We start from the raw sequence: 24294 nt of genomic DNA on the forward strand, positions 1-24294 counted from the left end.
AGGTATTCCGCCACTTCGGTATTCCTGAGGAGATTGTGTCGGACCGGGGCCCTCAATTCATTTCTCATGTATGGAAGGCATTTTTCAAGCTGCTTGGTGTCACTGTTAATCTTTCTTCTGGATACCACCCACAGACAAACGGTCAGACAGAGAGGAAGATCCAGGAGTTCGGACGTTACCTCCGGGCATACTGTCATGAAGATCAGCACAGCTGGAGCAGGTTCCTCCCGTGGGCCGAGTACGCACAAAACTCTCTCCGCCAAGATTCCATAACACCATTCCAGTGCGTACTCGGTTATCAGCCTCCGCTGTTTCCCTGGACGGAGGAACCCTCTAATGTTCCAGCTGTAGACCACTGGTTTCGGGAGAGCGAGAGAGTGTGGGACTCGGCTCATCACCATCTCCAGCGAGCGGTATGCCGTAACAAACTCTTCGCTGACGCCAGACGCAGGACTTCACCGACCTATCAACCCGGAGATCAGGTCTGGCTGTCAACCCGGGACCTGCGGTTACGGCTGCCCTGTCGCAAGCTGAGTCCCCGCTACATTGGTCCCTTCAAGATCCTGAGGCAGATCAATGATGTCACTTTCCAACTTCAGCTCCCTCCCAGGTACCGCATTCACCCCACGTTCCATGTTTCACTGCTTAAACCGTTCTTTCCATCTGCCACAGAACCCCCGGGAGCTGAGTTGGAACCCCCTCCTCCTGAAGTCCTGGATCAACCCTCCATCTACTCGGTCAGAGAGATCCTGGACTCACGTCGTCGGGGAGGTCACCCAGAATACCTCATCGACTGGGAGGGGTATGGACCAGAGGAATGCTCCTGGGTGCCTAGAGACGATGTCCTGGATCCCATGCTACTCGCCGACTTCCATCGCGACCACCCTGATCGTCCTGCCCCTCGCGGTCGTGGCCGTCCTCGGCGTCGTGTTAGGGCGTCGGGAGCCGCCCCTGGAGGAGGGGGTAGTGTCAGGCATTCACCACGGCCACCCTTACCTGCCACACCACCCGGAGCACCGCCCACTCGTTCCTCATCACCGGGTTTTGATCACGCACACCTGAAGCTGATTAACTCCACCCTTTATATAGAGCACTGGTTCCATTTGCACTTCGTCGGGTCTACCGTTCACACCTCCTACGTTAGCTCCTGACTTTTCATGCTGTTCTTTTGGACTCTGCTCTCCGTGTTCCGGCTGGACTTATTGTGGCTCTATATCAGACTCTTATCTACTCATCAATACCAGGACTGTCAGCTAAGCCATTTCTCTGCATTTCAATCTACTGCTCTGTTCATCCTTTGCTGTGAAAATAAACCTCAAACTCAACTGTTACTTACCTCTCGTCTCCTCCTGTGTATGTGTGTGTGACAGTACTAAGGCACAACTTAGATATTTGAGTTTGTTAAACTTAAAAGCTGGGTTTGTTACCCAGCTGCCTTAAAATTTTAAGTTGAATCAACTCAAATATATAAGTTGTCACCTAGTACAACTTAAAATTTCACGTTGATTAAACTTTTTTGAGTTGACTGAACTTCAAATTTGAACGGCAGCCAGGTAACAAATTATTTTAAGTTGACTGAACAATTTCTTTTTACAGTGTATGCATATCATAATACACATTTTTCCTAACGATTCATAAATATAATCATATTTTTATTACATTTTTATTATAAAATGGGTTATTTCCCTATTAAATAACTAAGTTGCCCTACGATAACACAATAAGTATTTCAAAGCAATAAAATAATGATAGCGCATAATACATATATCTAATGGTGTTATAGTTCATTCTGGGATAGGTTATGCATAAAAATGCAGCCAATCATGTGTCATTTAGGCCCACTTAGCCAGTGATTTTATGAACGGCGCACTTGGATTTACTCCAATGTCCCATATCTGTATTCTAAGACAATAATCTTTTTGTTTTGCTGTATCCCACACTCTGACTCAACTCTTGGTCAGATTAGCTCTATTAATCAACAACCAAGAAACAAAAGATTGGATTTAGATCTGCAGTTAGTTTCACTTTCTGTGATCCAACATACCTCACGAACACGAAGCTGGAAGCTTTTTCCTTCGTGGTAGCAGTTGTAAGTTTTTAGGAGGGACATAATGTCAGACCTGAAAAAAAAGACATGATTTTACAACAAGGGCTTTTAGTTAGAATGCATGTTGCTAATGTTTAGTGTGTATCAAAAGTGGAATTCTTACTTTGAAATTACTTTCTCCTCATTCAACCTCACATAGGAGTTCTTGTCTGGGTCCATAATGGGGTTTCTCAATAGAAAGGCTTTCAGCTAGAGATAAGCAAAACAATGGAAGAGAAAGCAAGGAGAAAGAGATAAAGTTAATTACATCAAAGAATAAGTGAGTGATTAACAGTGTACAGAGATATACTTTGTGTTATGTGAATTTAAGAAGTATTCATTATCCAGTTGAACCATTAATGTCAACATAAATCCTGTGCAGGAGGACCAAGTGAAAGTAATCACAGGAATATGAGGAAATCACATGGTCCTACAGTTAACAGAGCGTCATCCTGCCGTTAAGGCTTGCCATGACATGTTTTCAGACCTTCTGAAAGGTCACATGAAAGTAATACTTATTTTGACTGAATTTTTTTTTAAAATCCTTCACACATCTGTTTTTAAGATTAATACAAATCATAGTGAATGCATCTGACAAAGTCCAAAAGAAAAGAAAAACACTATTAAACTAACCCATATGACTTTAATTGTTTACTGAAAATAGTTTAATTATTATAAATATAAATATAATTTAATTTACATGTACTTACAGTGTCCTTATAGCATACCTACCTAAGAAATTGCTGGTAATATAAGGTAATTACATGGGGTAGGGTTAGATTTAGGGGTAGGTCAGGGTTAGTAGCTAATTATTACCTAGTTATTGTAATTGCTATAATAAGTGCATGAGGAACAGGACTGTAAAATAAAGTGATACCATGTTTTTTGTGAAAATTATTTTCAGTCCACATATTAAACTGTTCCACATATTAAACTGTTATATGGCTTCAGAAGTCCTTCAGCAGTGGGAACAACATGGGGGTAAGTAAATAATGACATGATTTACTTTTTTGGGTCTAACATGAATTAGAAATTGCTTATATCCTGCATAATTGTACATGCAACCAAGTTTTTAAAGATTCTTGCAGTAGTGTGTTGTTGGAAATGACTTTCTATTATCTGTGCTCAAATGGCCTGATCTCGTGGGAGAAGCGACAAAGCACTGGAATTTCCAGGAGTGGCACAAGAACTGGGAAGTCCCTCAAAGAGAGTATAAAACGACAGCAAGTCACTGAGCACTGACACACAGAAACACTTTCATCATGACGCTGACAGTGCACGCTTTGCTGGCTTTCACCCTCAGCATCTTTCTAACAGGTGAGTGTATCAGAACAGATGAACTACAGTAGCTGAAATAAAACAGTAACTGAGCACCTGTCGGGTTATAACTGAGTTGGCAAAATTCTACTTAATTAAATCATCTTACATCTCTGCAAAACTAGCTGTAAAAGTTTAATTATAAATATATAATTATGATAATTTAGTTCTTTTAATTCTTTACTATTGTTCATAATTTTTGAAGGAAGCTTTTGAAGAAAGTCTTTTATGTCTTTTACATTTCACCAAGGCTAAATATATTTAATAAAAATGGTAAACCAGTAATATTTTTAAATGTTTTACAATTTAAAATATTTTTTTAATGCAATTTATTTCTGTAATGGCAAATCTGAAGTTTCATTACTCCAGTCTTCAGGGTCACATGATATGTTAGAAATTATTCTAATATACTAATTTGGTGCTCATTAAAGTTTTTCGTTTTATTATCACAGTTGAAAACATTTGTGCTGCTTAATATTCTTGTTAAAACAGTAATATTAAAAAAAAAAAAGATTCTTTGATTAATAGAAAGACTATAAAAAACAGCATTTATTTTAAGTAGAAATATATTTTTAGGTGTCCTTGTTGCAGTGTAATTATGTATTTAAATACTGAGTAATATTAATTAACTATACTTACTATGTGGTTAGGGTAAGGATTAGAGTTTTATTATAGTAAGTACATATGACGTGTAACAAGGACACCCTTAAAATAATTTTTTATCAAAATCCTTTGTATCAAAGCATTTATTGTCACTTTTGATCATTTAAATGCATTGCACATTAAAATTAATTTCTTTTAAAAAGTACAAAAATCTAACCCTGAACTTTTTGGATATATCATGGCTGTTTAATAATTTCACTTTTTCTGTTTTTCTAAATACAGTCCAAGCGGTGGAGAGTCAACATGTTCCAAAGACTTGTGAGTGTCCACAGGTCAAAATGAGAGTCAAAACACCATTTTCAGATTTCAAAGTCACTCCAAAAGGACCAAACTGTTTACAGGATGAGATCATGTAAGAAGTTCACATAAATGTTACTTCATAAGATTCTAAATGCATCTGCACCGTTGGGTTTACTTGTTCTATTATTCTCTTTTTTTCATCAGAGTCACACAGCAGAAGAATAATAAGCTTGTGTGTCTCAGTCCAAATGGTCACCAAGGCAAAAGACTGCTGAACTGTTGGCAAAAGTAAGAGAGTGTTATGGCTGAATGAGTCTCTAAACTATAAACTACAGCACAGTTAATCCAAACTCCACTCCACACATCTCCAAATATGATGGCAGTCTGCATGTCTTAATCTGCTAAGCTTGATTCTACTGTTTTTTTTTTTTTATTCCCAGGACGCAAAAGGATGGCATGGACAGCAAAAAATGCATACGCCAACAAAAGCAAAAGCCAGGGAAAAGAAACAGGAAGCATGCTAAATCCAGGAAGGTCACATCTTAAGTTCAAATACTAAAGACACTGAGGCAAACAAGAGATTCACAGGAGAAAACACTCTTCAAAGCCTGTGCAAAGTGCTTTAGCGCTGCTGTACATTCATATGCACTAAGCAAGTCAAGGATATAAGAAAAGGCTGAATTCAGAGGAGTGCACATGTGTATGGAGGCCAAGGGACGACATATAATGAAGACATGTTACAACAGGGACAGCACCTAACCTTGAGGTGTTATACAGGGATGAGTTGAGCAATGCTATGCAGGTCTAATGTACTGGCCAATTCACAGTTTCTTATAAATATGTGTTTAATGACCATGTGAAGAAAATATGCTTTTTTTTTTTTTTTTTTTTTTTTTTACAGTTTATAGTTTAATATATAACAAACTAATAAAAAATTAACTAATATGCAAAAGAACTTGTGTGTTTCTCTACTTTCTTGTGTTCTCATCATTGTTTAGAAAGAACTGATTTCTGTGATACACTTTTTAAATTACAAGTTAAATTTAACAAGATGTCTAATTATGTGACTGAAAGGTTCTATCTTTATATCTTACATGTATTTAATATATAGAAATAATTTAAATGTAATAAATAACATAAAAAATCTCTTTCTGATTAATTTACAGAAATACCATAATGCAAACAAAGTACGATGCCGAAATGTTAAATCATGCCTCCATGCCAGATAATTAAGATCCAGCCCCGGACACCAGATCCTGTAAGAAGATATCTGTTTTAACAGAACAACTAGTCAGTAAAATTGCCTAATATCCAATGCCCATTAACAGTGAGTCCTGTCTGGTACCAAATATACCCAAAACTCTATTAGTTGACTAAGCAAAGCCAGTGAAGGGCAGAAGCAGGAGACAAAGCGATGATGGTAAAAAGGAGCAGAGTTTATTAAATAGTCTTAGTTGCATTTGTCTCAATCCTCAGACTTTGTCTGACCAGCACAAATCTAACAAATAGTGTTATACCAAACTGCTTCACAACATCCCGTAAACCTTGAATCTCCATAAACATTCCCACGTATCCCTTATTCATGAAGACAAACAGCCCTTGAAACCACAGTCTAAACAACAATGGAAGAATAACACAAAAAACAATAATATAATGTAAATGATTAATCAATCAATGAATCAATGAAATTAGTATATAAATAGTTAAAATGATTATTATAAATGATAATATGATTAAATGGAACAATAAAACGATTAAATGATAAATGGCTATAAATGCATAAATTAAGAATAAATTAATATAAAAAGAAAGAAAGCAAAGCACAACACAAATGTATGGTTGCTCTCTTCATGCAAAACACAAACTTTTTGCATTTGAGGATGCTCAGATCCTTCAGAAGGTTTAACTTACTATCATGGTTCCCACAGGGTTCAAGACCTAAAACTGTAATTTCTGTAGTAAAATATCAGGTTTTCTACGCTATAAAAAGTGTAATGCAATTTCTGAGGAACTATTTATACCTGAACAAAGCATTAAATATTACTTTTGAAGGTATAACCTAATGCAGGTAAGTTGATTCAGTCATTTTAAATAACATATAATATAATATATAATATCATAGATATTTTTGAACCCAGTTATTACTATAAATCCATTAATAAAAGTCATGGAAATTATTGTAAACTCATTGGTCAAATGTGTGGGAACACTTCAGTCTGAACAATTAATCCTAAATGGATACAGAAAAGCATATGATCAAAAACAACTTTTCTGAACCATATAACCACTGATAGAACAATAGCATTCCAGACTACAAAACCAACATACACAAGGTATTGAGAAATCACCTCTCCTCTTGAAGCTTTTACCTGAAATCATGTGACTCTGATCCTGCTTAATATGGCAAAACAGGAAACGGGTTAAGGAGGGAAAGTAAGGAAGACCAAGAGTATAATTCTGTGCAAACACACTCGAGAGACACTCTTGTGAAGGACGCAGCTTTATAGAAATGGCTTTCAGAACTCTGCAAGCAAGTGTCTGCCTACTTCTAATCTCAGTCTGCCTAGACTTCATCAGAGGTACAGTAGCATTTAAATACTTATCAGGACAGTTTACAGATTTCTGACAGATACTGGTCATGGATGTGATGTGGGACAAATGGTTTTGACGTTTCTGGATTTGTGTTTAGATAACAGGGCTGCTGCAACAACCCTTCGAGAAAAATGTGAGTGTATTGAGGAAACTGACTCAGTGCAATGGAGAAAAATTAAAGACTACAGGATCATACAGAAAAATCCTCTTTGCAACAAGGTTCAAATCATGTGAGTAAGAAAGCATCATTCCCTTTCAGGGGTATCTGAATGTGTTGTGCTCCCTAAGATTTATGAGACAGGAGGATTTTGAGTGCAGCTCCAGAAAAAAGCATACCTTGGCTTTGATACACTGTCAGAGAAAGTGTTTGTCTAAAATCATGTCTCAATTTGGTATTTCCAGTTGCGTCACACCTTCCACAGATTATTTGCTTCAAACTGAAATTCTGTCATCATCTATTGCCCTCATGTCACTCAAAACTCACGTGACTTTCTTTTATGTGAAACACAAAAGGTGTTCTTATGTCAGTGTTGGCAAGATGCAATTACGATCGTTTTGCCGTCTTTAAAAAAAAAAATTAGCGTTTCGTTCTGGCTACTTTGTATAGGTTTCTATGTAAGTCCTGGTACTTCTGATTGGGCTGAGGCTGGAATTTAGCGAGTTTGAAGTAAAAGTATTTGATGGACGTATACTATGTATCAGGAGCATTCACTCAGTATCATTTTCTAATTTTTGACCAAAATGGCCTTTAGCTGGTTTTGCATCTAAACTCTTTGTATATATATATGTACACACACACACACACACACACATATATATATACATATATATATATTCTAAAAAATTCAGTCTTTAACTGTAAGTCTGCAATAATTAACATTTTGCAATCCATATAATTGTTGACAGTGTGTAAGGATATTACACATGTCATGTTGAGGCATATCACGAGTTGGGATAATTAACTGGGTGGGAAGCTCAAAGCAAGGATACAGCAAGATCAATTTTGCATCATATAAGTTTCATTTGAATTTAGGCATGAGTGGGCATGATAAAACAAATAATACCACTAAACTCTGATGCCAGAATACCAATGAATACCAATAAATGATTTACCCCTCACAAAGTACTACTTTAGCCTCAGAGGACACTACACATAGAAAAAAGGAAGAAATATGAAATGCAAAACTAAAATATCTCACTTTACCTGTATTTACCTTATGTATAAGGCTTAAGTTAGTTTTTGTAAAAATACATTTGCAAAGATTAAATTAATTTGGGTATAAGACTTTAAATTAATTTTGGTCAGAAGGGTAGTATGTGTAAATTCCTCTGATCAAATGTTGCTTCATCTTATAGCTTGCAGTGGTTTACACATATTTACAAACATGCTGTTCTCCTCCACAGATTACAGCTGTCAGGTAAACAGTCTTGTCTAAATCCAAACTCCAACCAGGGGAAAAATCTGCAAGATTGCTGGAGAAGGTATGTGAACAAAAGCTTGATTTCAAAAACTCACACTGCCACTTTGTGGCAGAAGCAAATACTACCATAAAAATACTAAAAAAAATACATTCTAAAGACTCTCCTCTCTGCATACCATATAGCTACAAAAGCTTTGACTGCGTATTAATACATTAAAAATATTGGCAATCGAATACATAAAAATACTGACAATGTTTTAAAGTAATATGATCTTCTTAAAAATATAAATAAAAAATACTTGTTATATGTACTAGAAGCATTGTGTTGTACAAATTGTATATAGTTGCTGATGCTTTCAGGGATTTTTGAATCATGAAAAATATGGTCTCTAGTGAATTTTAAGTGTTGGCGTTGCCATTAATGGTGTGCATTGATTTAGCGCTGAGAACATGTGTTTTTGCTTGCTCAGCTTTGCCGGCCTCCCCAGTAATTAAACTCCTGTACTGTTCTATTGTCCAGGATTAATTTCAACACACAGAAGAAGAAGATCTGTCTCAAGAGGAAGAATGGGCCAAAAAAGCCCAAGAGGCAGTAATTCAACAATCTTTACCTTTGCTGTGTAGAAGGACTATGTGCCTCTGTCATTTATCCTGCCTGTCCTTGATTTGCACAAATAAATGATATATGTATGTAGCTGTAATTTTATATATATTTTGTACTGCTGTTTTCTAATAAAGCCTTAGAAAAGTTTTTGCATGGTTTTGTGCAGTTGATGTTATGGTAGCCATATCATTTTATGTCCATATTTGAAATAAAACATGACATTTAATTTTAAAAGTACAAATTTCACAAATTATCTAAAAGTGTCCCAACTGATCTGTATTCACCAAAATATGATCAACAAAAAGCCACTATTCAGTGAAGGAAAAGAATTTGAATATTCTATGAACTAACCCCACCTCTGTCTATGACCATTCTCATTAATTATTAAATATGCCACTTAAGTCTCATGGCAAGAAAGGCGTTTCAAGAAAAAAAAAAAAAAAACACAATCTACTGTGTCTACCAGAAAGAATCCCTCTTGTGCACTAGACTGATTTAAAAGGGGTCATGTCTAGAGATGCTCTCCACCTGCATAAAGAAATGACACTGTGAAGCCCCCCCTTACCCACCCAATCCATTACTGCAAACCAGCTGTGACTTTCAGCTGCAGGAATATGTCAGGCATAAAGTCCTTAACCACACTTTCTATATGACTATTTTGCAGAAGTTGGACTTCGAAAAGACACAGGCAAAACAAGTTTCATACAGGCTATTTTTATAAAAATAAAACATGTACTACATATTATAAACAAATATCAAAATTCTGACACATCTGGTGCAGATGTAGTCTGTTGGTTCACTCAAACACAGTTTGTTTTGAAAGGCACGTACCTGAGAACACTTTCAGAAGAAGCCTAGGTTGCCTTCAAAAAGACAGCAGTACATACAGCTCACCTGCAGAATTATTGAGGAAAAAAAAAAACTACTCAGATGAAGCCATACTCTTGTCTAGAGAACATATCTTTTCTTTTTTATTTCCCTGCATATTGTCCTTACCATCTCATGAAACGCCTTCCCTTTGTAAAAGCCGACGGAGCCCAGCTGTTTTGTAAGACACAACGTCTTATCTTCCACTCCACTCTTCCACTTCACCCTGCCGCTTCCTCGGGGAATAGACGGTCAAAATAACGCTACTCGTTGAGAAGACCGGCAGCTGTGTAAACCAATCATACACGCCGCTGCTTACAAGAGCCAATCAGAGACGTCCGCGGGCGGGAGTCTTCTGCGGTTGCCCTGGGAAACGCTGAGACCGTTCACACCATTATTAGCATGTCTGTGAGATAATTATCATGAGTCTTGCGATAACCACGAGACAATTAAACTGCAAATGAAGGGTTGCCGTTAAACTGCATTCGGCCCACCTGTCATATTACAACTTCATTAAGCTGTAGGATTTTAAGCATTTGAAGCTTTAGTTCAAATAAAATGTGTAAGGATTAACATGTAAGTACGCGTATACAGGCAATGCTAAATAGTTTCCTGTTTTTAGCTCAGTCTGAGCAGACCATCTAGGAAAATATGATACCGAAAGGTCGGATAAAATATTTGAGGAAGTAGATGCTTTGAGCTGCCAAGACACTTCCCCAATGGGAAGACGGATTTGTTTCAAAAGGGAAATGATTGTATTACTGCCAAATATGGAAACAAAGTAAATACTTAACACTGTAAACCCATAACCCTATTTAAATACTCAAAATATTTCAATGAGTAAAGTTGTTTACTGATAAGTAGGCTGTAGTATCTGATAGTAGCTTCTCAGCTGTGAACTTCACAAAGTTCTGAACCTACATGGCTTTCTTTCTTTGTAATATATTTTTAAAGAGGTAACCAAACCGTTTTGGTAACCATGAGGAACAACATGAGGGTGAGTAAATGATGACAGAATTTTTATTTTGGATAAGGTTAGCTAGCTGCAAAAAGACTGATGTCAGATTTAAAATATCATTGTTTCAACTTCATTTGAATGGGCTTAAATTTAGAGAAGATAATATTATAATGTTAAATATGGAAAGGAGATTATCACTCTGAACCATACACTGAATAAACGTAACTTCCCACAGAAGTATAAAACTGCACTTCTGCTATTCATCTGCGTGAAGACAAATGGAAAGTATTGAACAGGGTCCAAGTTCACTAACGGGAACATTAATCATCTTAATAGTAACTTCACCCAAAACATCTATATAAAACAAGTCATAAATGCTCCTACTTACATTTTGTAATAATATAATTTCATCATCCAAGCACAGGGGCTTATGGGTATTCCCCATTGTCTCTATTTTGTTTTGGGGAATTTTTCAACCAAAAAAGATTAAGGAAGGTAGATTTTTCAGTTGAATTTGCTATTTGGGTTTGTAAGTCTTGTTCTTGTGGTTCAGAAAGCATTATTGTCTGACCCATTGATGCTTATAGATTTTTCACTCCAGTTCTTTTGAACAGTGCCCATCTGCGACTCTCCATTAGCAAATGGAGAGTCACACAAATTAGCACAGTTAGACTCACAACACAAGTGCAACAAATTTATTTACTTTAATTGAATATTCTTCCGTCATGAAAAATACACATAATTGCAGCATTTCCTATATGCGAGTATTCAGGATGTTGAAGTCATCCATACAGGTTAATGGAGGGGAATAACGCCTGGGGGGTTGCTGTCCAGTCTTTAGGCTGAAAACCCTCTCGTCTGGGTCAGTATGATGAATGGACTCTCTTAATTGTATTGACGTATGGAGACTGAATGCAGGAGATCCAGGCCTAAGGTTACAGAGTGGAATAAAAAGCAACTCCATGGTTGACAGTGGTTAAAGGTTGTTTCAGGAGCTCAATCTTATAAAGGAAAGATGTTAAAAACTGTCAGCATGCACATGCAATCTTTTTGATTACTCAATATTTCTACAGTGTATTTGCTTTTGATCTGCTGCCATTGCCCAAAAAAATTAATTGTGTAAAAAGTCATTTTAAATATATATACAATTTCATTGTTCAGCAAGGATGCATTAAATTGACCAAAAGTGACATTAAAGCCTATATTGTTACAAAAAAAATCTAATAAACACTCTTTTAAACTGCATCCATCAGTTTTCACACAAATATTACACAGAACGTTATCAGTGTTTTAACACTGATAAGTAATGTTGCTTGAGCACCAAATCACCATATTATGATTTCTGAAGGATCATGTGACACTGAAGACTGGAGTAAAGACTGCTGAAAGTTTAGCTTTGCCATCACAAATAAGTGAACAAAAAAGATAATTTCTTTTGAATAATTGGTCAGATTTTGAGGATAGGCAACCTCTCACCTAGCACCTCATGCCTAAAATGATTTATAACATCGGAATGTATCACATTTACAATCTAATCATGGGTGCTTTATCTGATGTGGTCTCCTCCGCTTCCACTTCATGGTATTCTTCCATTTCAGTATCATTATGTCTGAGACTTTCAATGAAGTGCATGTTTCTTGTGTCTGTTTGACTGTTCTTGCGTTGGTCATTTTTCACTGTCTGAGCCCTGTCTGTGGGGCCATGCAGTCGGCTATTGCTAGGAAAAAAAGATGCTCTTTTGCCTGAAATGACGTGCAAGACAGAGAATGTGTGCTCAGCGTCCTCCCTGTCTGTGACACAGACAGAAGACAGAGCCGGGTCTCCATACGATACCCTGGACTCTTTAGGCGGATCTGACTTTTTCTTTTTGCTCAGTATGAAGTTAAAGAATCCAGTCACTACCAGCATAATTCCTGTAAAAAAAAAAAAAAAAGACAGTTTCTAAATTCATGTTAACCTGTATGTCTATCCATAATACTTTTGGGGGTATTTTTACAGACTATTTGACTCCCAATCAAACTCTTTTATATTATTATTACTAAATATTATTAAATATTATTACTCACAAGGTCTCACAAAGTCCAAATAAATTGATTTAAAATCATTTACAGAACCAGTAAATAAAAAAATCACTTCACCTCTGTGCACCAAGCCTGCATTTATTTGATCCAAATAAATTTGATTTAAATAAATTTGATTTGTGCAGCAATTCAGAACATTAGAATGATTTCTTAAGGATCATGTGACTGGAGTATTAATGCTTTAAATTCAGCTTTGAAATCACAGGAATAAATTACATTTTAAAATATATTCAAATAAAAAACAGTTATTTTAAATAGTAAAAATATTTCAAAATGTTACTTTTTGTTGTTTACTTTGTATCAAATAAATGCAGGCTTGGTGAGCAGAAGAGACTTCTTTTTTAAAAAAAACAAAAAAACAAAAAAACATTAAAAACTTTTGACTGGTAGTGTATATGCTAATGTATTCCTAAACACTGGTACAAAAAATAACTTCTAACTATAATTTATATAATAAAGTGAAGCACCTGGTATTACAGCGTGCCATACAAGCACTGGATGCAGGAAACACATTAAAGACATCATTGTGTAGTATAGAAACTTCTGAAAACCCCCCGACTTTGGCCAACTTCTTCCAAAGAATGAAAATCTTCCATGTGGGGGGACAACTCCAAGCAAGAAAAACAGATATGAATTACTATAATGCATTGATTAAAACTGCAATAATACCACAGATGATCACGTAACAAGCACATGATTCCTTTATAATTTGATTGAACGTACGGAAGGCACATTGACAAGAGAGCATCAATGAAATAGGCAACTTCAAAAAGCATGACCACCACTGAGGAGAGCCTGTAGGAAATACAAACAAGAGTAAAGCTGTGGTTTATAAAATATCTAACTTTTTGTTAGTAAAAAAACAAACAAACCACAAAACAATATAAATAGTTTAATAAGAGATGCCAAAACATACTTAAAAGTAAAAATTAAGTCAAAATATACTCTGTTTACTTCAATAACACATGTTCTTGGTTTTATTATTAATGATTTTTCAAATGTAACTCTCACTTTTAATGGCCTAAGCCATTCCTGAAAATAAAATCTTGAAAAGTCCCACCTTAATTCTCGCCATAATAAAATAAAATGGACTGTGAACATGGACTAATGTTGACTTTAATCACTTCACCCCCTTTATGCTTTTTTTTAGATATTCATTACCGTTTAGCAGTTACTTGATCATAAACTTCCTGGCTGTTTATGGTATTCTGGTGTTCATGCATGTGAATAACCATTTTATGTTTAATCCCAATGGAAATATTTCCTTGTTGTTCATGCAGAACCTCTCTGGTTTGGCTTTGAGCCCAGAAAAATCAGATAATCTGGGACAAGAGGCCCATTTGCCTCCATCTGCGCATAATTCCCAAGAGGCGCTACTGTATTGCCTGCTATAGTTAGAAAAGGAATGACTGTGGCCTTTAGTGACTGTGGCCTTTAGTGACTGCGTTCCTAAGGGTGATGAGTCGTTGCCTGTTTGTTTGTGTAACTAACTTTGATTATGATTCCGTTCAATTGTTTATGATAACTCTGGCCAGAGTCAACACTAGGACTGACCTAGATACCATACTATGTGTGCATAATTCTTACAATTAAATTGGTAAAGAGCCTGAACCATTGTTGTTTATTAAAACTAAAGCCATAAAAAGATTTTTTTAAACTTGAAATTTATATTTCAAATGGAAATAAAATTGAAATTAAAAACATAATAAAACTGACTAAAACAGACAGAAAACAGATATAGTAATAATTCTAAGCCTTTAACTAAAATAAAAAGGCAGCAGCTATTTGCACTAAGTGTAAATAGCAATCAGAAGCTATTTACACTAAGTCAAAATAACATATTTTCTTAACGATAGATGCTATTTACATTAAATGCAAACAGCAATGAATGCTTTTTACACTAAATGAAAATAACAGTATTTTATAGTGATATGCCATTTATACTAAGTGCAGATAGCTATAGATTCTATTTACACCATGTTAAAATAGCAGGATTTTCTGCCATTTATACTACTTATTGCAAATAGTGGCAATTATCTGCACCTCATTATTGTACTACATTATAAAACAGTATTAAATAATAACATATTGAGTGTAAATTATCATTTTAATTCAAATTATTCAATGGATGCCACCTTTTGGGACAATACAAAGCCCTCTTTAAGCCTACCCTACTTTTTATTAAGACTACCCATACTTTTTATTATATCCTTAATTTCTCTTGATAACAAATGCCTTTTCCGATGTGATATGAGATTTGAAATGGAGAAAAAAAAGGTTCGGCAAAAGGCAGATTCGAAGGTGGGTAGATCACGTCAACATTTATGGAGCAACAGTTTTTATGTGAAAATGAGTTTGTTTTAAGATCTTCTAAATGTATGAGGCTTTTTACCCCACACACTGGGTAAACATGGGGCAAAAGGCACACAGTATTGATACAAATACTTTAGCTACAATAATGTTTCTGAAGTTAATACTTGTTCAAAACAATCATGCAAAGTTTGTACAAATTTATTGTACAAATTAATTTTTGTACAATAAATATACTGTCATTAAAATATGTTAATATAAAAATATATTTTAAAATTCAGAAACAAAATCATTTTAAAAAGTAAAGATTCTGAAAGCTTTGAAGGAGATCCCATAATCATTTAATATAGATTTACAGTAGTAACAACTAATTATATTTTATTACATATGATTAATATCATGTTTTTAAATAGATGGTTTCATTCTAAACATTGTGATTATCTCTAAGATAGAAACCCAGCATAATATATGGCATTTACTATCGGAATAAGCCCGATCTCAAGACAATTTGTACATATTTTACGAGATGGTTAATTCGTACGCATTCGTAGGACCTCAGCTAAAACGTACGTATTTTACAAGTTGCACAATACGTATGAATCTGTACAATTGCCCTACACCTAACCCCACCCCTAAACCTACCCGTCACTGAAATCATACGAATTAGCCACCCCGAATTGGTCGTGAGATAGCTTTATCTGAATCTAACCATATCATATCAACAAATAAAAAAGTCAGCCGCCTATTAATTATCATGTTAATTAGGCTGCTGTGTCTTTTGTTTCAACAGCAGGGGCGTGTTTTACCCAAAATACTTTTACATATTCTTTCGCTATTTAAAAACTGTTGCTTTAATTGTCTTAAACAAAACTCAAAATCGTTCAGAAGATCTTTGTCTCAAAATATATGCATTCATTTTAGCGATTCTCATTTGCTACTTAAATCTACAACATTAAAAAAAAAAAACATCAAAACTGAAGGTTTGGTGTCATGTGGTTTAGAGGAAAATAATATCAAAGGCACCTATTACCCCTGGGGCCTTTAGTCCCATTGTACCCTACTAATATATTTAGGTACTAATATATACACTTTAGGTACTAATATGTACTTTTAAGGTACTAATATGCACCCTTCAGGTACAGATGTGTACTTTTTGAAAAGTTACTGCCTCAGTGACAGCTTTTGTACCTTTTTTCAGAGAGTGAGTAACAAGGTGCTACACCTCCCATAGCAGCTCATTTTGATACTCACAGGAGATAGACCGCCAAGCTGTTGAACTCCCCATGTCTCTGAGTCTCTATACCCACTGCACAAAGCACTGACAACACAAACACTCACATTAAAACTAAACCTGCAGAAATCCTACACTGTCAGAAAAAAAGGTACAGTCACTGTCAACAGTGCGGTACCTTAAGGTACAAAAGTGAAAAGGTACAAATATGTATTTTTAAAGTACTAAAATGTACCATTAAGGTACTATGTACCATTCAGGGGTAGGTAAGGTACCTTTTCCCTTTTGTACCTTAGGGTACCGTCTCAGTGATGGTGACTGTACCTTTTTTCTTACAGTGCAATCAACAGAAATAAAATCAATACTATACGATCAAATCAATATTATATGAAATAAATGAATAACAATTCGGTGTGTTTTAAATGTAATATAGACATACAATTTGCAAAAGCAGAATTTGAATAGCAGACATAACCTTTGGACTTTTCACAAAAATGGGATGCAATTTTATTGTGGCCACTAGATGTCAGATTTGCCACACACTACTGCTGTGCAAATTAACCTAAGGCCAGTATTGTGTTGGCTTTGAAAATAATGTACAATGTACAAACCATAAATAAACTGAATAAATATGAGAAAAATGTGCAGTACCTTGTGCAATGCAAACCCTATCTTTTAGTTATATTCAAATTATTCCACATTTTAAAAATTAGATTTTTTTATTTATTATCATTTGTAGAACATTAACAATAGCAAGCAAAAACATTTAATGAGTTATGCATTGCACACTGTCCGAAAAAAAGGTACAGTTCTGTCACTGGGATGGTACCCTAATGTACAAAGTGAAACGGTACAAATTTGTCTTTTTAAAGTACTAATACGTACCTTTAAGGTACCAATTTGTACTATCAAAGTACTAAAATATACCTTTAAGGTACTAATATGTACTGTTTAGGGATAGGTTAGGTACAAAGATGTACCTTTTCACTTTTGTACCTTAGGGTTCCGCCCCAGCGACAGAACTGTACCTTTTTTTTTCTGAGAGTGTATTAATATGGATCTAATATGCAAATAATCCCTTATTTAAAAAAAAAAAAAAGCTTGGTTTTAAAGTTTACTACTTGTTTAAAACATTTGGAGAATGATTGCAGTAACATTTACCAGTGTTTGTGTAATTGTTGGACTTGACATATGAAATTTCAGTTACATGTCATTCATCCCTACTCATGGCATTTTTTTTTAAATATACATTTAACCTCAAATAAATGAGCCATTACCTAAACAATGGAACAAATTTTCCTTTGTTTCCATCATTTTAAGGTTATGTTGGGTAATGAGAACAAAACGCACATTTCAGAATTCTAAACATCAGTCACAGGGTAAAATATTGCAATGGTTGCAATGCTATACATATATTTTATATTTAAAGCTTATGTATAGTACTTTCAGTGCAACAACGGCCTACAAAAGAGCAAAGTTGCAATCCTACCTGCAGCAGTCGAGATGCCAAAAATTCTGCAGGCACATTCCACTATAACCCACAAAACTGAGCTCTTCATGGCCGAAATCAATCGTTCTTTTTTCCTTTAGAACATTTGCTGATAGTTAATGCACTCTATTGATAGTTGCAAGAGGCTGTTAGAACTTTGTGCGAGGACGGCAGCGCCATGGTTAGAAATCTTCTCGCCTGAGCAGGAGGGTGCCGTAGGCTGTGTCCCAAAGCAGATTTTACCCTAGTAATCAGCCTAACATGGAAACTAAAACCTAAACACTGACCACCCTCTGCTTGTTCCCACTGCATTCCACCTCTGCTCAAGGTGAGGGGACAAAACAACAAAAACTTACAGTTAAAGATTACCTGACTAGGTACTTGCAAAGAGCACAAATAAGGCATGTACCCTGAGGAAAGACACAAACACACACACACACACACACACACACAAAGCACACACTTTTGGACACAAGCCTGTTGCAGGACACTTATAGGTTATGAGCAGTGTGACCTTCTTGAGGAGGTATTCCACCCTTTATCCTTTTACAGCTGCTGAGGGACATATTCAAATTAAATTACCTTCAGCCAATCAGCTAATTAATCAAAAAATGTCCTTGGCCTAGGTCAGATGTGTTTTTACAAAGTAAATGTACATGGAGGGAGTCTCAAACGTCTGCTCGATAAGGCCTGTCCTGAAGCGCATGATTAATGGTGGAGAAATCAGGAGTACTTTCATAGCCCAATCCTGACACAAGACAGATGTTAATCATTCTCCAGCAGATGCACTGAACAGACACCATCTCTTCCAGTCTTTAGTTACCTGTGTCAAAGGTCAGACTTTTCTCAGTCATAATAGATCACAATTGATTAGAACCACAATGCGCCCGCATGACGGCAGGACACAGTGAGGGTCTGTCTAATTAAATGTGATCACATGTGACTACAGTATTGCTAGGAGTTCAAGCTACACTGGCATTACTTGAAACAGCACTTTTTTGTTGTTGTGTTGTTTTTTTTGGTTAATACAGTAACTGATTCATCATGCTTCATCATTTTATTAAACTGAAAAAAATGATAAATAACATCAGAGTGCCAAAGAAATATCAGAAACTAGTATATACAACTGAGTTGAATATTTTAAATAATAATAACAATAATAATAGTGTATTTTTAAAAAATATTTTATTGTCATAAAATAATTATCTTTAACACAATTATTATTATTATTATTATTATAAATATTATTATTAAACATCTCATAATTTTGTTGTTATTGTTATGCACATATTAGTATAATATGATGCTGTTATTTTCTAGCTATAAACAAAGTTAAATACAAAAACTAAATAGACAAAAATTAGTGATTTAAAAATACATATACTACTTTAAAAAAAAAAAAAAAACGACACCAGAATGGAAAACAGGGTTAAGTTACTATTTTTAAAAATAATACATATTTTTAATTATATTAAATAATAATAATAATAATGACAATAATAAATATTTTTAAAATATTTAAATATCAGATATTTTAAATAATAATAACAATAACAGCATTAATAATAATAATAATACTGTATTTTTTTTATAATTGTCTTTAACAGTTATTATTGTTATAAATATTATTATTAAACATCTCATAATTTTGTTGTTGTTATAATGTAATTATTCTTTTTAAAAATAAATATTTTATTAATAATAATAATAACAAATGTTAAAATATTATTCTTATTATAATAATTATAATAATTATTATTATAAATATTATTATTATTAAACATTCCATAATTTTATTGTTGTTGTTAATTTATTAATATTATTATTATTATTTTAAGATTGTTATTTTCTAGCAATAAACAAATAAATATAAAACTAAATAGACCAAATTTAGTTATTTAAAAGTACTATTTTTTAAAATAATAATAATAATAATAATAATAATAATAAATGTTTACATATTAAATATTTATAATAATAACAATAATAATAATAATAATAATAATGTATTTGTAAAATATTTTATCCTAAAATAATTATCTTTAAGAGTTATTATTATAATATTATTATTAAATGTCTCATAATTTTGTTGTTTTTTTGTTATTAGTACTATTATTTGATTTTGTTATTTTCTAGTAATAAACAAAAATAAATACAAAAACTACATAGATCTAATTCAGTGATTTAAAAATACATATATTATTTTAAAACCATCATAATGGGAAATAGGGTTAAGTTGCTAAATTATACTAAATTATTCATTCTTTTTTCTTTTCTTTTTCTTTCTTTCTTTTTTTTTTTTTTTTTTTACAAAAATGATCAAATTATGACATTTATTTTATGTTAAATAATATTAATAATATTAAATATATCTATTAAATATATCTATATCTAACAATGCAAAATCATGTGTTTTGTGTTAGTACTTTAAAAATAAGTCGTAGGACACTAAAATGCACCATATCGTGGAATGTGCATATACATATACACTTGACAGCCATTACAACATAACTGAGCACAATTGTACAGAGATTCATGGTCTATCAAACAGACTGTCAAAATCATAACTTCCTCTGTGCAGAGTCTCTAAGGCTCAGTGCCTGGTTGGCCAACTCATCCTTTAAGAAAATATATCCTGAATGTTCATAAATACGCAGAAATAACAGGTGATGTGGGAGTAAGTGGGGCAATAGTACAGATGGTAAATGTAAATTCTTCAGGTTCATGTGACCTGGACATTTGGAGGACAAAAGAGGGACTCCGGAACAACAGATGAAATGACTTCAGTTCTCAGTTCACTGAGGTCCTGGAGGAGACATTATGTACTATATACATCTTTCCATCCAGAATGAAATAGGCTATCTTGGCAAACACTTGGAGAGTTCTGCTCTAATTTACAACTCTGATATCCAGTTGACTCCTACTAAGAGGAAAAATGTAAATCCTCCAACATGAGAACAAGGCTACCTTTGTTTTCTGCCTGGATCAACTGTATTCCAGATTAGCTGCATATTATTCTAGGTGTGTGTGTGCATTTTTGTGCAATTTTCTTAATTCAGGCTGTAAATTCACAGTCACTGACCACTAAAAACACGTTTAATAGCTTGATCAAAAACTTAAGCCTTCACAGATATGGCTTGTATGTGTTTTCCTAACATGTCTAACAAATAAAATAACAAAACATAAAATCACAAGAATTACAGTCAGAGATTTTCAATGTCTCAGGCATTTGGAGGAGTTTTAATCATCTGTCAGGGGAAAGTCCAGCAAGTTAGGAAAGCAACCTGAGACTGATGATCTGTGCTGTTTACTGTAGTGGGTGTAGTTTGAAAGCCAGAAGAGCTTCATTTGGAAATACTGGTCTCTGTGATGTTGAAAAAGGCCTAACCCCAGTTTACCCTAGTTTATTATGTTGATTTTGTTAAGACAGCATAATAGTAGTATTGTCTCCTTGCGATGAATTGATTGTGTCATTTGTTTGTTGCTTTGGATGAATGTCTGCTAAATGAATAGATGCAAATATAAATTTATCCACACAATGCATCTCCAGCTATGACTCTCTTTGTGAGCTCACAGCAAATTAGCGTTGTTATAATTCATGCAAAATAAAACCCATGCATGCAACAAATTGTCATAAAATAACTGCACCACCAGGTCATCTTTTAATCTTTTGCCAATTTTTATTTCTAGACTATGATAAACAGCACAAGAAAAAAAATAATATCATCACTTTAGGTGAAAAACTGCATATTACAGCATGTGCACTATGAACAAATAGAGTCTATGCGGCTACCGCACTTTGTAGTTCTAAGAACTCAGTTCTAGTAGGAACTAGCCAGCATGGTGGTTCCATTTTTTTCTGACTGCATTCGCACCGGCAGCAGGAACTCTGAAGCAGCCAACAGCGACGTCTTTATTCGCGGCATTTACAAACGACATCAACCGGTGAATGGCGGACACCGTGAATGGAGCTGTTTTTGTTAAATGTCGGGGGTTTTGTGATAACGGAGATGGAATATAAACGCACAATTTACGCGATTAAAGGAGTACAAAAATCTTACTTAACTACCTGTGACACTTTGCAGTGTCACCATCGAGGCCTAGAAGACAAAAGAACACAGTATGGTGCAGAGCCTTGGTGAAAAAACCAGCATATGCTGGTAGGTATGTTTTGATGCTGGAATGCTGGTTAGGTAGGTTTTGATGCTGGTTTAAGATGGTCCTTTGCTGGTTTATGCTGGTCCTTAGCTGGTTTATGCTGGTTCATGCTGGTCCTTGACCAGCAACATGACCAGCAAAAACCAGCAAAGGACCAGCTTAAACCAGCAAAGGACCAGCATAAACCAGCAAAGGACCAGCTTAAACCAGCATCAAAACCTACCTAACCAGCATTTCAGCATCAAAACATACCTACCAGCATATGCTGGTTTTTTCACCAGGGAGAACAGTTGGCTAAATGCCGTTATCGGTGTTTCCCATATTCGTGGAGTAAGTATTTTTACAGGACCTTTTAAAAATGCTGGGTAGGCGGTGTTTTGTAAGCATTTGGCCAATCAGCGTACAGTTAACTTACATCACTGGTAGTTCCTGTTCATCTTATTTTAGCGTATAACCAGGCGTGGCCATTTGTAAATTTTAAGGGTCTGGCTTCCAGTCTCCCTGCTGAAAAAAAAAAAAAAACAATCGACACCATCACAAAATTTGTAATGGTTTTATTGTTTATAATGGAACTTGTATTGGTTGTAATGGAAACTGTAATGGACCCTGTTGGTCTCTACTGGTAATTGGTCGCCTTCTATTAGTGGCTTGTTAAAACCAATAAATCCTAATGGAATATCCCTGGTGAAAAAAACAGCATATGCTGGTAGTTATGTTTTGATGCTGGGATGCTGGTTAGGTGTGTTTTGATGCTGGTTTAAGCTGGTCCTTAGCTGGTTAATGCTGGTCCTTTGCTGGTTTTTGCTGGTTTATGCTGGTCATGTTGCTGGTCAAGGGCCAGCATAAACCAGCAAAGAACCAGCATGAACCAGCAAAGGACCAGCTTAAACCAGCACCAAAACATACCTTACCAGTATCCCAGCATCAAAACATGCCTACCAGCATATGCTGTTTTTTCACAGGGGTGTTCCAAAACACACCATCAAATTTTAACCATTAAAAGCATTAAAAAATGGTTTTAATGGTTAAAAGTTGATGGTTTGTAATGCTTGTAATGGTATTTGTAGTGGAAATCATTAGAATTTTCTGTGATGGTTCTATTGTATTTTTTCAGCAGGGTCATCCGCCTCCAGCTATTTTTAGCTGTACAAAACTTGTTTTGCTGCTTGATATTGCAAACTGGTGTGTCTTATCATATTATTTTAATGTATTATCTTAATTATGAACACACTGGTTTGTAGTGCAAACATTTTTACCATTTACTGCACCAGTTCCAACGTACAAGCCCCCCGGTCACCATTTCTGGGGGGGGGGGGGAATAAAATACATCATCAGATTTTAAGTGAAAGGATTCTTGTTGCCGCTTTCCTTCCAATGCATTCAACAAACTCACAAACATCAGTGTGTATTTAACAAATGTCTTGTTTTGCTAGTTATTTATTTAAATGTCTGAAACATTATTTTTATGTGGTTGAAAATACTGAATCATTGTGATATTCGTTGTGAGGCTGAAAGTACTGAGCATGTGTATGTCTGGCTCAGTGCAGACAAGGTGCAAAAGCATGTTTGAATTTAGCAGTGAAAGTTCTCAGTACACCGGTGATCATCCGCATCGAATGGTTAAAATTGATGCATTTTGGGGGGGTTGAAATAGGTCAAATTGAATCTGAGGTGGCACAAATCAGATCAGAGGGGTGCCCCTCGGGTGAAATCGCATTTGTTTTACCTTTTCACGTTTAAAATCGTATTCCAGGGGTGGAGGAATCGGCCCTTCATATCATTGGAGGGGGAGCTTCAGAACCTCATAGTCCTCACTTGCCCTCACCGGGCCTGTTCTGCACGTTGTATTCTCCTCGTTATTTCCCTATAGCGGCTAATAGGCTTACTTCTGAATTGAAGAATAAGGTGGATAGAACTGTTTTAGACCCTACTCTGAAGTAGGAGCTAATTTGGGCTATGTTTACACTAGCGTGTTTTTGTTTATATTTTTTGCTATGGTTCACCTGTTGTTTACACTACTCTGGTGTTTTCGACTCTGTTTTAGTCTGAAAACTCTGGGGTTGTGTTTCATTGTAAACAAACCAAAACTGAGACTTAGGCTATGTTTACACCAGTGCATTTTCATTTTAAAATGTATAACTTTTGCTACGGTTGCGCTTGTCGTTTACACTACTCCAGCGTTTCAGACCCTTGAAAACGGAGACTTTTGAAAATGCTGCAAACCCCGTTTTAGTTTGAAAACTCTGGGGTTGCGTTTCATTGTAAACAGACCAAAAC

At 35.1% G+C, this 24294-nt stretch overlaps 4 protein-coding genes across 4 annotated transcripts in view; 2 read left to right on the top strand and 2 right to left on the bottom strand.

Annotated features, from left to right (window-relative positions):
* rassf4a (Ras association domain family member 4a) overlaps positions 1-10040 on the bottom strand; it is a 31101-nt gene extending 21061 nt beyond the window's left edge. The window contains exons 1-4 of the mRNA XM_051126453.1: positions 9920-10040; positions 9755-9817; positions 2211-2296; positions 2045-2120 (exon numbers count right to left, since the gene is read on the bottom strand). Of these exons, the coding sequence (XP_050982410.1) occupies positions 2045-2120; positions 2211-2266 (132 nt within the window). The 5' untranslated portion in view covers positions 2267-2296; positions 9755-9817; positions 9920-10040. The remainder of the gene's footprint in view (positions 1-2044; positions 2121-2210; positions 2297-9754; positions 9818-9919) is intronic.
* Positions 3268-5246, top strand: LOC127175407 (uncharacterized). The gene is made up of 4 exons (XM_051126454.1): positions 3268-3403; positions 4289-4418; positions 4511-4594; positions 4747-5246. The coding sequence occupies exons 1-4, from the start codon at positions 3349-3351 to the stop codon at positions 4850-4852; spliced, it is 375 nt and encodes a 124-aa protein (XP_050982411.1). The 5' UTR covers positions 3268-3348; the 3' UTR covers positions 4853-5246.
* cxcl18a.1 (chemokine (C-X-C motif) ligand 18a, duplicate 1) lies at positions 6740-9078 on the top strand. Its single transcript, XM_051126456.1, has 4 exons — positions 6740-6885; positions 6996-7128; positions 8303-8380; positions 8840-9078. Exons 1-4 carry the CDS (start codon positions 6816-6818, stop codon positions 8913-8915), a joined length of 357 nt encoding a protein of 118 aa, XP_050982413.1. The 5' UTR covers positions 6740-6815; the 3' UTR covers positions 8916-9078.
* Positions 10041-11569: 1529 nt separating the features above from the next.
* tmem72 (transmembrane protein 72) lies at positions 11570-18170 on the bottom strand. The gene is given in 6 exon segments (XM_051125230.1): positions 11570-12661; positions 13297-13384; positions 13386-13437; positions 13553-13624; positions 16391-16457; positions 17860-18170. Coding segments are annotated over 6 exon segments (738 nt in total). The 5' UTR covers positions 17930-18170; the 3' UTR covers positions 11570-12272.
* Positions 18171-24294: the final 6124 nt, after the last annotated feature.

Source organism: Labeo rohita, chromosome 13 (genome assembly GCF_022985175.1).
Source record: "Labeo rohita strain BAU-BD-2019 chromosome 13, IGBB_LRoh.1.0, whole genome shotgun sequence".
Taxonomy (NCBI): Eukaryota; Metazoa; Chordata; class Actinopteri; order Cypriniformes; family Cyprinidae; genus Labeo; species Labeo rohita.